Here is a 15783-nt window from a genome sequence, read left to right as displayed (position 1 = left end):
GTCTGAATACTTATATAAATGTGAAGTTTATTTTTAATACATTTGCAAAAATGTCTACATCTGTTTTTGCTTGGTCATTATGGGGTATTGTATTGTGTGTAGATTTATGAGGGGGAAAAAATATATTTAATACATTATAGCCTTATTCTAAAACGTAACAAAATATGGAAAAAGTCAAGGGACCTGAATACTTTCCCGAATGCACTGTATACCTGATAACCCGAATCGGGTTATGTCCTCAATTGAGGCCATTTTCTTTCCACTGGAAAATGTGCTACTCGCTATTCTCAGTAGGTATGTACCGTCAGTGTTTACATGGAACTATAATATTCACTGAGAAAGACTCTAGTGACTCTTACTCCCACCAGAGAGTTCTGTCTGACCAATCGTTTGCCTCTCCTCCTATAGATGCTGGGACATCAATGAGGACTCCCCCTATTGGTGGATCGTAAAAGGGCCAATTGTTGTTTCTATCGGGGTGAGTAAATAAATTTGCTAACTAGCTAGCTATGCTAAACTTGAACGACTGTTATCCGCAGTTTGCATGTCTCTTAGTTGTCAATCAAATACATTTGTCATTGACCAAATGGACGGGGAGGCAGGTAAGTTCCCATTCAGTTGTCAAAACATGGGTTGGGACAAGCATGCATTGGCAGGTAAGCTGCAGAAGGGCGAGCAGGCTACTATTCCACATCGTTTATCAGTGCAATTTTGACGTCCAACTAGCTGAAAAAGTTTGACAGGGTTTATCTAATGTTACCTCGTTAGATTTGAGCTAATCTCGCTCTGGCAAGCATTGGTTGATTTTGTTGTTGATGTGCATAAGCAACTGAGGGAGAGAGTTTACATTCTCATTGTTGTTTGATTAATAGAACTCTGAAGTTCCCAAATGTAAGAGGAATCCCTTTGTATTTACATATTTGCAGAAATCCATTCAGGTGTATTTTGTGGCTTTTGGCAAATGGGTTCCTAAAGTAACACTGTTGCTACCGCCTGTAAACACTCTTCAGTTCAAATTGAATGATGTCAGGCCCCTGTGGCAAATGGCTCATTTGCATATAGGCCTATTGTAGCTCTGATTGGTGCGCTATAGCCAGTCTGTGTAGACATATGTTTTTTTAGGTTTCATTTACAGTACTGTAGTATTTGTATTTTTTTCACCTTTATTTAACCAGGTAGGCCAGTTGAGAACAAGTTCTCATTTACAACTGCGACCTGACCAAGATAAAGCAAAGCAGTGCGACAAAAAATAACGACACAGAGTTACACATGGGATAAACAAACGTACAGTCACACAATAGAAAAATCTGTATACAGTGTGTGCAAATGAAGTAAGGAGGTAAGGCAATAAATAGGCCAATAGTGCAGCGATCGGTAAGCTGCTCTGACAGCTGACGCTTAAAGTTAGTGAGGGAGATATGAGTCTCCAACTTCAGCGATTTTTGCAATTCGTTCCAGTCATTGGCAGCAGAGAACTGGAAGGAAAGGAATTAATTGTCCAAACTTTGGCCGCTTTCCCACTCTATATTGCTATAGAATTTTCACAAAGGCCTTACTATACGTCATTCTCAAACATTCTATGGATTTATGAAAATGCCAATTTTTAAGTGCTCGTTTGCCAGAAATTGTTTTAAAAAAAGTGTCATTCTTCCTGGGGGTGTATATAGACCAATTTGAATAAGATTTCATGTTGCTAAAACACTGTCAGTTCCACTTTAAACAATAAGGCACATGAGGCAGTGCTATATCTTGAATACTGGAAGGTATTCTGTACTGTGATACAGAACTGGTCATCCATTCTAAACAAAATGGTGGCTACGCAGGCTGGATAACGTTCTTGTCACTTGCTAGCTAATTAGCAAACTTCAGCTAACTCATTCACGTCAAACATTGAACCAGTTTTTTTTTCCCTCATATAACTAGGCAAGTCAGTTAAGAACATTCTTATTTACAATGATGGCCTACCCCAGCCAAACCCTGTCCTAACCCGGATGACGCTGGGCCAATTGTGCGCTGCCCTATGGGACTCCCGATTACATGCGGTTGTGATACAGCCTCGGGATCAAGCCCGGGTCTGTAGTGCCTTAGACCGCTGCGCCACTCGCCCCCCCCCCCCCCCCCCCCCCCCCCCCCATTTTCTTGGACATGTCCCATGATAATGACGTTGATGCATAATTTCAACTGGCTCAGATAAAGTTAGAGTGAACGGTGCCCAGACCAGATTATGTATGTTACTACAGAGATCAAAATTCAACAGTGAAACGTTTCCAGACAGGCAGACAGCAAGGTTTATATTAACCTCTGCTTTACCAAACTAAATACTAGACTGGAAGCAAGGGGGAATAATGTGAGTTGATATAAATACACAAGATGATTCAGACAGCTACATGAACATGATATTATGTAATCATTTGGTAATCATTTTCAGATGGAACTGTTAGCAGGCATAGGTGTGTGTGACGGCCAATACAGCAAGGCTTGGAACGCTGCTCATCCAATCCCTATTCCCTTTATAAACTGGGTGGTTCGAGCCCTGAATGCTGATTGCCGTTGTGCCTAAGAACAACCCTTAGCCGTGGTATATTGGCCATATACCACACCTCCTTGTGCCTTATTGCTTAAATAACTTATGGTACAGTATGTCAGCATGGTAGAATTCAATGGCTATAGTTCATTCTTACATGTTCTATGTTTGAGCTGCTTTTGAAAGCAAAAGTCAAATTGAAAACAGTACTGGCATTGTTGAATTAGATTTTCATAACAGCAAGCTAGGACTGATGGTTTCGTTATCTAAACTGGCAAGTCTGTTTGGTTACCAAGGCAACTTCAGCAGAGGTTGAAGACATTTCTTGCTGCAAATGTGTTAAATTACAGCCATGGTATAGAAAGGATAATCAACCTGGGTCTTGATGCTTTCTTTGAAAACTAATGCAACTCTTTGGAAGGTTAGTTCCACCAAAGTTTTTTTATAACTAAACCAATAGCCCACAGCCTGTCGTTTCCAATGGGAACACGAGTCATAATGGGCAGAACAAGCAAGAAGGTGGGCCGAGCCCAAAGGGTAAAGTCTACAAAACTTAGTCCACTCTGTTCATAAGATTCTAGTTTTGGGAACAGAAAACTGTATTGAGATTAAATGTTTCATTGATGAGAAAATGTGCAGAATGTCGGCCAAAATCCATCTGATTCCATCTTTTCCCACTGCCGGCCAATGGGCTTCCTCTCGCTACCATATTTGGTATTGAGTGGAAACGCTAAGCGGATGCTTCACATTCATACATCCAGTGAAATATCCTTCTCATTGATCTGTGGTTCCACTCAGCTAGCGCGTCGTGGAACACCTTCCATGTCATTCATTATTTTCCACAGAACGCATAGCCTTATCCCTTAAGTAACAGGGATCTTGTGATTGTTATTTGCCTACTTTTAAAGAAAGTTAATGCTTTATTCTGACATTTCTCCATTGATTTCTGTCAATTCTAGGCAGGGAAAATTGTCCTGAATCCATACCAAGTACAGATTGGTTTTCGGTTGCCATGGCAATGCAAGTTGCAACTCATAAAAGGATGAATATTATTTTGTTTACTTTATTGAATCCCCTTGGGAAGATTGTGTCCAAGTTTTTCTATAGTTGTACTCATGTTGTGTTACTGTAAAGCACTCAGACACTGGATTTAAAAAAAGGGCTTTATAAAATGATTGATACAATTTTTATTAAATCAACAGGTCAATTTCATCCTCTTTCTGAACATCATCAAAATCCTGATACAGAAACTGAACCCTCGTCTGATCCAGTTCAATAACTCCGACCACTATAGGTGAGTTTTTTTTCTTCCATTGGATGATACAAGAATGGATCGATATGATTGGATAAGAAGTTGGGTATCCTAGTGGGGAGATGATTTGATTGGACAGTTCCAATGGGAAGTTACTGCCTGGAGAAGACAATTATAGGATACAATCTAGATTATATCTACTGTACCATCTATTATGATGTCTGCAACAGATAAATGGGAGATCTGAGTGAAGTCAACTTTCCTAGTCTCCATTTTGAGGAGAGAGACAAAGTCACCATAATCACTGACTGACAGTATTCTGAGTACCTTATGCAATGCAGAAGTAGGTAATGAAGTTAGTTGCTCAAGCACATTCTGGGGTCACTGAAGTCCAGTCCATTTAGACTACAAAGGGAAGCACAGCCGCGAGCTGCCCAGTGACACGACCCTGCCAGACGAGCTAAATTACTTCTATGCTCGCTTCAAGGCAAGTATGCAAGCATGCATGAGAGCATCAGCAGTTCCGGACGACTGTGTGATCACGCTCTCCGTAGCCGTTGTGAGTAAGACCTTTAAACAGGTCAACATTCACAAGGCCACAGGGCCAGACGGATTACCAGGACATGTACTCCGAGCATGCGCTGACCATTTGGCAAGTGTCTTCACTGACATTTTCAACCTCTCCCTGTCCGAGTCTGTAATACCAACATGTTTCAAGCAGACCACCATAGTGTTCTTGGGTACAGGGACAAATGCAACCTGCCTAAATGACTACCGATCCGTAGCACTCACGTCTGTAGCCATGAAGTGCTTTGAAAAGGCTGGTCATGGCTCACATCAACACCATTATCCCAGAGACCCTAGACTCACTCCAATTTGCATACCGCCCCAACCGATTCACAGATGATGCAATCTCTATAGCACTCTACACTGCCCTTTCCCACCTGGACAAAAGGAACGCCTATGTGAGAATGCTATTCATTGACTACAGCTCAGCGTTCAACACCATAGTACCCTCAAAGCTCCTCACTAAGCTAAGGACCCTGGGACTAAAACACCTCTTTCTGCAATTGGATCCTGGACTTCTTGACGGGCCGGCCCCAGGTGGTAAGGGTAGGTAACGACATATCCACCACGCTTATCCTCAACACAGGGGCCCCTCAGGGGTGCGTGCTCAGTCCCCTCCTGTACTCCCTGTTCACTCATGATTGCAAGTCCAGGCACGACTCCAACACCATCATCAAGTTTACCGATGACACATCAGTGGCAGGCCTGATCCCCGACAACGATGAGACAGCCTATAGGGAGGAGGTCAGAGACCTGGTCGTGTGGTGCAAGGACAACAACCTCTCCCTCAATGTGATCAAGACAAAGGAAATTATTGTGGACTACAGGAAAAGGAGGTCCGAGCACGCATCCATTCACATCGACGGGGCTGAAGTGAAGCAGGTTGAGAACTTCAAGTTCCATGGTGTCCACATCATCAACAAACTAACATGGTCCAAGCACACCAAAACAGTTGTGAAGAGGGCACGACAAAATCTATTCCCCCTCAGGAGACTGAAAAGATTTGGCATGGGTCCTCAGATCCTCAAAAAGGTTCTACACCTGCACCATCGAGAGCATCCTAACTGGTTGCATCACTGCCTGGTATGGCAACTGCTCGGCCTCCGACCACAAGGCACTACAGAGGGTAGTGTGTACGGCCCAGTACATCACTGGGGCCAAGCTTCCCGCCATCCAGGACCTCTATACCAGGCAGTGTCAGAGGAAGGCCCTAAAAATTGTCAAAGACACCAGCCACCCTAGTCATAGACTGCTCTCTGTTACCGCACGGCAAGCGGTACCGGAGCGCCAAGTCTAGGTCCAAAAGGCTTAACAGCTTCTATCCCAAAGTGTTACCCAGACCCCTCTTTTACGCTGCTGCTGCTCTCTGTTTATCATCTATGCATGGTCACATTATCTCTACCTACATGTACATTACCTCGACTAGCCGGTGCTCTCGGACATTGACTCTGTACTGGTACCCCCTGTATATAGCCTCGCTACTGTTATTTTACTGCTGCTGTTTAATTATTTGTTACTTTTATTTTCTATTTTTCTACTTAAGTAAAATATTGATAACCAACAATGCTTTAAGTTAAGAAAAATGTGTTAAGGGCTTGTAAGTAAGCATTTCACTGTAAGGTCTTCACCTGTTGTATTCAGCACGTGACAAATAAGATTTGATTTAGAGGATTACTGAAGGGAACGGTCTACTCAGTGGCTTGGCTGCTGCATGGCACTGGTTAAATGTAGTACATTTCAGCAATTAGAGAGAGAACGTGTACGAATTGTAAAGCACTTTTCATGTACACTGTTGGGTGCTCTGTTGCAGTTTTAATGAGCCAAGAGGCTTTCTATACAGGCAAAACTGCATCAAACTTTGAACTGGAGTCAATTTACTTAAATGAACTGAAATCAAATTATCAGTTCATTTCCATTCAGTTCATTTCAGTTCCTCTAGTTCATTTCATGTGGATGTCGGTCTGCTACCTTCTGTATTCATAGCTGGATTTCACTTCTAAAACTCACATTGCACCACCTTTAACTTTCCCTCACAGATCTGAGAGCACTGGTTTAATAGGTGAAAACAATGGTGGAAAATATACCTATTACTTACCTATCCAGTCTCTTGATATCCAGGAAGGAGAGTAGTCAAGGGCTGAAGGAAACATGTTTTTGTAATGGAATGCTTCCAATGTGGGCAAGGTCTGATTCACCCACCACCGAGTCACTGCAGTGTGTCTGACCTGGAACCTACACCACTTCACCACTCAAGAGGCTTAGTAGATGAATACCTTAATGGAGGGCAGTGCAGAATAATTGACTAGAGCCTTGAAAGCCCTCATGCATATGTAGGCCCTATTATATTCTCAAAGGTCAGTGAAGTAGACTTTAAAAAAAAGACATGAATACCTATAATATGATACCAGTATTTTCACACTCGTAAATTGCTTTGAAATCCATTCTTGTACACAATCTCATATACTCCAACATTTCACTACACCCGCTAAATGTGTGTATGCGACCAATACATTTGATAAACATGAACACCCCAGAGCTTATTACTCAAACGTATTCTCTCTTCCCTCTCTGCTAGACGGCTGACTAAGTCAACCCTGCTCCTCATCCCCCTCTTCGGGACCCCCTACATGGTGTTTAACTTCCTACCTGACTACTTCAATGTTAGCGTGCGCCTCTGGATCGAGCTCTGCATGGGGTCCTTTCAGGTACTCTGATCCACACACACCAGGATTTCCGATGGAAAATGTGGCTCCGAACACTTGACCGGAAGCATTTACATTTACCGGTCATTTAAGAAATGTACCGGATCCATATTGGTTGGGCAACCTGATAAGGGCATCCACTCACTGTGCTCAAAATTCCAGAAGTCACATTTACTTTATGGAAATTCATCTTAACACAAAATATAACGGCGTGCGGCATTCTAACCGAATTCCGATGAGCAATTTGAAGACGTTAGAATAAATAGGTGGGGCATCTATAAAGATAGGGAAGCTAAAAGTTCCCTAAATAGCTTACTCTTCTATACAGAAATAAATATAATAATTCAAAATAGGCTACTACACCAGAAAGCATGATTTGGCCACAGAGGATCATTGGCTTATTTTTTTTTAAACTGCCGATTGTTTTGGATCGCATAGCCTACAGTCGGAAGGGCATGCAATTTGGCCAGAGCGCTCAGCAAATACCAAATAGAAAAACAGTTTCGAAAGCGAAATGGCTATTGCTGTAAATATAAGAATGAAAAGACTCCAATCGGTCTTTTAATGAGCAAAATTCGCAACTTAATTGAGCGAAAAGTAGCCTCTTATTGGCACCAGCGGAGAACATCGGCTATGCCCCCCTCGGTTAGACCAATTTAATTAATCTGCTTTTATTTTTAATAGATTAAAAGCCAGCCGTTACCGGCTAAAGGAAACACTGACAGTCTTATGAAGTGGATATGTTGCCTCAAAATGTGTTGTGGCATGTACATCATATGTAATGAATATTTATATAAATCTAATTTACATAAATTATTCCTGGGATGGATAGCATTTTACAGCCTGTAAAACAAAGTCATCAGAATATTAAAAAAGAGCAGTTACTTACATGAACAATTCTCAAGTTAAGTAAAGCCTGATAATCATAGCATACTAGTTTGTCATTTGTCCTTTTACATAACTTATAAAAAATCTGATCAAATAAAAATTGGATAACATCCCCAAAAATGTTTAAGCTATCACTTGCTCTGCCCAATCATGCCCTCTAGAATGCTCCTCTCCCTCTGTAAGATCAAGTGCTTGATAGAGGGAGATTTGGCCGGCCTGAGTGTTACCAGGCAGAGGTTTCAAATGGTTTCCGGGCCAATCCATCAATTACCTACTGTATTAATAATTCTTCATTCACTTCTCTAACAGTCAGAGACAGCCCGGGCTAGTGGACCAGACAGCTCCGTAAAAACACTTTATTGTCAATATTTTATCCGAGCTCACATGAGGACAGGGTCTGATCACCTCCAAAACAATGGTCATGTGGTTTGGTAAGAAGAATGCCTCTTTCCCCACCAGTGCGATTACTACTTCTGAGGGTTTAGAGCTTGAGGTATGAGTTGACGGAGGGGAGCCTTGTGAGTTTCTTGAGGGGAGCGACTCAGGACATTTTGAAGTCAGAGGGGAAGCAGCCAGTGGTCAGGGATGAGTTGATGAGGGAAGTGAGGAATGGGAGGTTTCCAGACATGGTCTGGAGGAGGGTATGGGGTCGAGCGGGCAAGTTGTCGGTTGGCCAGATCTCACTAGTCGCAGGATTTCATCTGGAGAGAGGGGAGAAAGAGGTCAAGGCGTATGGTAGTTCTGTTTGAGTGGGACTATTGGACTCAATAGGCTGAGTGAATGAGGAGTGGATGTTGTCAACCTTCTTTCAAAGTGGTTGACAAAGTCGTCAGTAGAGAGGGAGGGGGTGGAGGATTAAGGAGGGAGGAGAAGGTGGAAAAGAGTTTCCTAGGGTTGGAGGCAGAAGCCTGCAATTTAGAGTGAGAAGGTGGCTTTACCAGCACATACAGAGGAAGAGAAGGTAGAGAGGGACTGAAAGGATGATAGGACCTCCGGAAGTTTAGTTTTCCTCCATTTTTCGGTCATCTGCCCGCAGCCGTGTTCAGTAAGCTTGCAATGAGTCACTCAGCCACGAAGCATGAAGGGTCCGAGCCGGCTGGGAGGAAAGGAGACGAATCATAGGATGCGGAAAGGAAGGAGAGTAGGGCCGAAGAGGCAGAATCAGGAGACGGGAAGGAAAATGATTTATCAGAAGGGAGAGATGATAGGATAGAAGAGGAGAGAGTAGTGGGAGAGAACGAAGGTAGTGACCGTCTGGGTGGTGCCCGTCTGGGTGGTGGCCGTCTGGGTGGTGGCCGTCTGGGTGGTGGCCGTCTGGGTGGTGACCGTCTGGGTGGTGACCGTCTGGGTGGTGACCGTCTGGGTGGTGACCGTCTGGGTAAGGGCTGAGTGTTTAGGGTTGGAGGAGAGGGAGACAAAGGAAACAAAGTAGTGATCAGAGACCTGGAGGGGGGTTGCCTTGAGATTAGTAGGCAAACATCCTCTAGTAAAGATGAGGTCAAGCGTAGTACCTGCCTTGTGAGTTGGAGGGGATTGGGAAAGGGTGAGGTCAAGGGGCAATGAGGGGAAAGAGAGTTGGAAAGAAATGAATCGAAGGCAGAAGTCGGGAGGTTGAAGTTGCAAAGTAAGAAGTGTGGTGAGCCATTGTCAGGAAATTTGCTTAAAGGTGTCAAGCTCATTGAGGAAATCGCCAAGGGCACCTGGTGGGTGATAGATGACGACAATGTTAAGCTTGAGTGGACAAATGACAGCGGCGGCATGGAATTCACATGAGATGGCGGTGAGAGGGCGAAAACATAAAATCTCCAGTTAAGAGAAATGAATAGCCCTGTGCCATCACTGTGACGCCCAGATGCTCTTGGACTATGAGAGAAAACGTAGTCAGAGAGCAGCAGTGTTCTCTGGGACGATCCATGTCTCCATCAGGGCCAAACAAGTAAAGGGAGTGAAGGGCAGCAGAGGGTGAGATGAACTATGTTCTTGACCGCAGATCGGCAGTTCCAAATGCTGCCAGAGACCTTGAATTCCACATGGGTTGTGTGCACAGGGTACACTAAGAGTTGCAGCCAAGGGGTGGGAACGTTTGTAAAGCCTACAGGGAGAGGAGCGAACAGGTATAGAAAACACACACACACACTTACCAAAGCTACAAAAGAGCAAAATGAGAATCTGTAAATAACTTGGTAAGATACTCAAATGAGATATTGGTGGGTAGCCTTCCTCTCTTTCCTTCATTATAACTCTGCAGAACCGTCTTTGTTTCGGCGACGGCCTTAGTTTTGCCGACGAGACTGACACGACCGCCATTTACAGCTGCCGCTGAGAAACCAGGGGAGACTGAAGAACTAACACTAATTGCTAATTGCCAAGCACAGGTGGAGAGCACACCTCCCTGTACTAATTGCTGATTGCCTAGGAGAGGAGAAACCCCAATAAAGCCACTGATTACCAAAACAAGTCACAAATTGCCCTGCCCGTTGATTCTGGTGAATGTGTCAACAATCCTCTGCAAGTTATGAGCAGTAGGCAGTTCACACACCAAGTAGGCAACTGGGGAGACATACAGCACTTATGTATGTAAGAAGATGGCCCTAGATAGCAAAAAGACAGTACTAGACAACAGTTAAAGACAAAAATTATACTTATCAAATATAGAAAAATAAACCGTTAGGCAACTATGAGAAACTATCATAAATTAGCTCTAATACAGGCTTTGTTCATGGGAAGAGTGAGAAACAGGAATAAACTATCATAAATTAGCTCTAATACAGGCTTTGTTCATGGGAAGAGTGAGAAACAGGAATAAAGTATCATAAATTAGCTCTAATACAGGCTGTGTTCATGGGAAGAGTGAGAAACAGCTGAGAACTGATTCATGCCACGTCTTTAGGTTCTAAAGGTGACAGGAAAAGCAGGAGAGTTTAGACAGTGCTTGCGTCCCAAATGGCATCCTATGTGCCCTACTTTTGACCAGATCCCTAGTGCACTATGTAGGGAATACAACCAGTCTCATCAACTAGTTCAACACTAGCATAGCTTACAGCTAGCTCATTAACAAGCACGATACATATTTGCGGTCGTTCAGCTGTTGACGCTATGGCTGAATCTGTGCAGCAATATATCATATACCTTTTATGGCTTTATGTACAATTATACTTGCCACAATTATACTTCACAATTATACTTCTTTAAATGTTGAGAACATCTGGGTACTTAAAATCTATAAATATTGAGTTATTGATTATATATCCTCTGTCTTGTAGGGGCTGATAGTAGCGATCCTCTACTGCTTTCTCAATCAAGAGGTGAGTAGCCTTCACTAACGTTCCAACAATAATAAACACCAACCATTCTGCTCTCGAAATGTTGCTTTGATATAAATCAGAAGCTAATAATGTAATATAAGCCATTGAGCAGATGCCTGTATCCAAAGCAACGTACACAACAGTGTTTTAGGTGTTAACATGGGTTACCATTGATCCCGGGGTTATTAACATGGGTTACCATTGATCCCAGGGTTATTAACATGGGTTACCATTGATCCCGGGGTTATTAACATGGGTTACCATTGATCCCGGGGTTATTAACATGGGTTACCATTGATCCCAGGGTTATTAACATGGGTTATCATGGATCCCAGGGTTATTAACATAGGTTATCATGGATCCCCGGGTTATTAACATAGGTAACCATGGATCCCAGGGTTATTAACATGGGTTACCATGGATCCCGGGGTTATTAACATGGGTTACCATGGATCCCAGGGTTATTAACATGGGTTACCATTGATCCCAGGGTTATTAACATGGGTTACCATTGATCCCGGGGTTATTAACATGGGTTATCATGGATCCCAGGGTTATTAACATGGGTTACCATTGATCCCGGGGTTATTAACATGGGTTATCATGGATCCCAGGGTTATTAACATGGGTTACCATTGATCCCGGGGTTATTAACATGGGTTACCATTGATCCCGGGGTTATTAACATGGGTTACCATGGATCCCAGGGTTATTAACATGGGTTACCATTGATCCCGGGGTTATTAACATGGGTTACCATTGATCCCGGGGTTATTAACATGGGTTATCATGGATCCCAGGGTTATTAACATGGGTTACCATTGATCCCGGGGTTATTAACATGGGTTACCATTGATCCCGGGGTTATTAACATAGGTTACCATGGATCCCAGGGTTATTAACATGGGTTACCATGGATCCCGGGGTTATTAACATGGGTTATCATGGATCCCAGGGTTATTAACATGGGTTACCATTGATCCCGGGGTTATTAACATGGGTTACCATTGATCCCGGGGTTATTAACATAGGTTACCATGGATCCCAGGGTTATTAACATGGGTTACCATGGATCCCGGGGTTATTAACATGGGTTATCATGGATCTTGGGGTTATTAACATGGGTTATCGTGGATATATGGGTTATTAACATGGGTTATCATGGATCTATGGGTTATTAACATGGGCTATCATGGATCCCGGGGTTATTAACATGGGTTACCATTGATCCCGGGGTTATTAACATGGGTTATCATGGATCTATGGGTTATTAACATGGGTTATCGTGGATCTATGGGTTATTAACATGGGCTATCATGGATCCCGGGGTTATTAACATGGGCTATCATGGATCCCGGGGTTATTAACATGGGTTATCATGGATCTCGGGGTTATTAACATGGGTTATCATGGATCCCGGGGTTATTAACATGGGCTACCATGGATCCCAGGGTTGTTAACATGGGTTATCATGGATCCCGGGGTTATTAACATGGGTTATCATGGATCCCGAGGTTATTAACATGGGCTACCATGGATCCCAGGGTTGTTAACATGGGTTATCATGGATCCCGGGGTTATTAACATGGGTTATCATGGATCCCGAGGTTATTAACATGGGCTACCCTGGATCCCGGGGTTATTAACATGGGTTATCATGGATCTCAGGGTTATTAACATGGGTTTTCATGGATCCCGGGGTTATTAACATGGGTTACCATTGATCCCGGGGTTATTAACATGGGTTATCATGGATCCCGGGGTTATTAACATGGGCTACCATTGATCCCGGGGTTATTAACATGGGTTACCATGGATCCCAGGGTTGTTAACATGGGTTATCATGGATCCCGGGGTTATTAACATGGGCTATCATGGATCCCGGGGTTATTAACATGGGTTATCATGGATCCCGGGGTTATTAACATGGGTTACCATGGATCCCGGGGATATTAACATGGGTTACCATGGATCCCGGGGATATTAACATGGGTTACCATGGATCCCGGGGTTGTCTCTGGAACACTCTTCACATTTCCTGAAAAAGTCGAATGACAAGACCTGCCAAATAAATACAACATCCCCAATGTCGCACCAATGCAATTCCACAAAAATATACAAGATTGCTCCAGGGTCACAGTCAATAATGGTTGATCCCTGGCCGTGAACCCACTCTCCGAGGGAGTCTCAGGGGGAGTGGGATATGGAAAAAACACATTTCCAATTCACACATAATACATGCACATGTGTGAAATAGGACAAATGTTAGCACCCACCCACTTGCTGCACATATGAAAGCTTCGGTAGAGAATGTGTGATCAACAAACGGTATGACAGTAGAGATGATCCCTGTTAAGATACCTTGATATTTAAACAATTTCCACTCTTCATCCCCCCCCCCCCCCCCCCCGTTATTCATGAGCTGATCTGCCATCTGTATAATCATCAACTTGATTTTGCCAAATATAGGAAATATTCTGTCATTCGTTAAAGGAGGTTTCTAGCAAGCTTAGCAACGTTGGTTTGACTGCCATTACAAATGTTGTATGATTGGAAAATGCTATACTCTGGGTGTGCTCTGTGTCGAAATGCGCTGAATTAATTGAGAAACATGATAACGCTATGAATTTATGAAACGGCTGTTTTGCAATTCACAACAATGTAATTGGTGATCAAATATATTTAGTAATGAATGATAGTTACTCTATCAGTTTAATTTGGTCTGAAATCTTTACATAGTGGCGCAGCCAAGCCAACAAAGTGGCGCAGCACCACTCTTATTTGGGGAGAACCCATAGTGACCACATCTTGGTTTTAAACGGTGTAGATGGGGCACATCTGTTTTTTGCGGTATTTCCCGAGACTCTAGAGATACATTTGAATTATTCCCGGTATTGAAACTTGGTAGATTTTCGGGAAAATATTAATCCCTGCTGAGTTTACACCGAGTGCTTAGAAATGAGTTAATTTGGCCCGAGCTGTGTTTTTTGCAGATTTGCACCACTTAATGACTAGCTTGTGTAATTCAGCAATGAAACTCAATGCTGCTGTATATAGAAACACACAATAGTCAATAAGTGATTAATTTTTTTCAATGAATTTCATTCATTAGTTTGTTAATTCGTTAATTTATTCATCCATCCAATCATTTTCAACAACACTGAAACTGGCTGTCGTGATCTGAAGTCTCTCCTACAATGTCTGTGGTGATGTAATCTGAGGTCTTTGTGTGTGTGCATTTAGATCCTATTAAATTACTAGAGGGGCTATGTCATAAAGTTCCATGATGGGGAGAAAATGACAGCCATCTTGGTCAAGGAGATTTCCAAACCAGTCTAATTGGATTGAATGGCAGTAGAGGCATAGGTGAGGCATTTGATATATCAGAAATTGTGTACTGTAATTATAATCAAGCTGTCATATAATTATAAATACAGTATATATGGGTTTTATACACTTTCTGTATAAATAGCCTCTAAAATATATGTAAACAGACCATAAATGTTTTAGATACTGTTTTCTTGGAAATCTGTGAGTGGTGTTATATGATACAATATCAGTACTTGTTGCATTTACAACTGGTCTGTCCTATCATCAACTGTTTTGAGCCAGTGTATAGCTGTGGATTGACTTTGAATGGAATGTTGGCATATTGGCAGTTGATTTGAAAAATGTATGGAATCATTCCTCTAAAACTGTCTGGCTAGCTAGCTGATACAGATACAGTGCAGATAAATTCTTCACATTCATCGTTTTGCACAAGTATCTTATCACAGTACTGGCAAATCATGGTTGACCAACTCCTGACCAAAATGGCTGCCCTTTATCCCATCATAAGAAGGTTCTCGTCCATTCTAGTATTCTAATTCCTAATTCTATGGGTGTGTATCTGTTTGTATCAGGTCCAAAAGGAAATCCATATGAGGTGGCTGAGGTGGCAGGATAACAGCTACGGAGTGGTTCTGCCCGGTGCCAAGGGAAGTCAGATGGACACACATTTCTAGTGCCACACTCTTCATCCTCCTCCTCCTTTCTCCAACCTCTATATGTGTGTCTTTCGGCAGGGTTGGAATAAACCAGAAGTTCCCATTGGACAACGGTCATATTCTTCTTCTAATTCCTGTGGCCTCCACACATTTCTTATATATTTTTAGAAGGAGAGGGTGCTGTACATTGTGTCCCTAAAGCATACAATGTCCTCTCTTCTCATCATCACAATCTCATTGCTAAAGGGACCACCACTGGGTTCATCCATTGTGTCCAGCTCAAGATGAACTGTTGCAGCACTGTGAAATGCCCTTCCTCATCCTCTTCCTCCTCCTCCTCTTTCTTCTCTTCAGTATCATCTATGGTTAAGTTACAGAGAAGCCTGTCTCTGAGGTACTATACCATCAAGGATTGTATCCCAATTGGTATTGGGACAGCAAATAAAGTGTTGATGTTTTTTTTTAACAAAACAAAGTTCAAAAATAATTTATACTGGAAAATAGAGGGTTTTATGTATCAAATGTGTCCCTGTTTTCATGTTTTATGGGAATATTGTTT

At 42.7% G+C, this 15783-nt stretch overlaps 1 protein-coding gene across 1 annotated transcript in view; it reads left to right on the top strand.

Moving 5' to 3' along the window:
• Positions 1-15572, top strand: part of LOC120053881 (growth hormone-releasing hormone receptor-like) — a 31379-nt gene extending 15807 nt beyond the window's left edge. Inside the window, exons 9-13 of the mRNA XM_039001166.1 lie at positions 409-478; positions 3727-3818; positions 6919-7048; positions 11197-11238; positions 15141-15572. Of these exons, the coding sequence (XP_038857094.1) occupies positions 409-478; positions 3727-3818; positions 6919-7048; positions 11197-11238; positions 15141-15242 (436 nt within the window). The 3' untranslated portion in view covers positions 15243-15572. The remainder of the gene's footprint in view (positions 1-408; positions 479-3726; positions 3819-6918; positions 7049-11196; positions 11239-15140) is intronic.
• Positions 15573-15783: the final 211 nt, after the last annotated feature.

Source organism: Salvelinus namaycush, chromosome 9 (assembly GCF_016432855.1).
Source record: "Salvelinus namaycush isolate Seneca chromosome 9, SaNama_1.0, whole genome shotgun sequence".
Classification (NCBI taxonomy): domain Eukaryota; kingdom Metazoa; phylum Chordata; class Actinopteri; order Salmoniformes; family Salmonidae; genus Salvelinus; species Salvelinus namaycush.
Note: the sequence above shows the minus strand (reverse complement) of the source record. Positions and strands in the feature narration are given on the sequence as shown.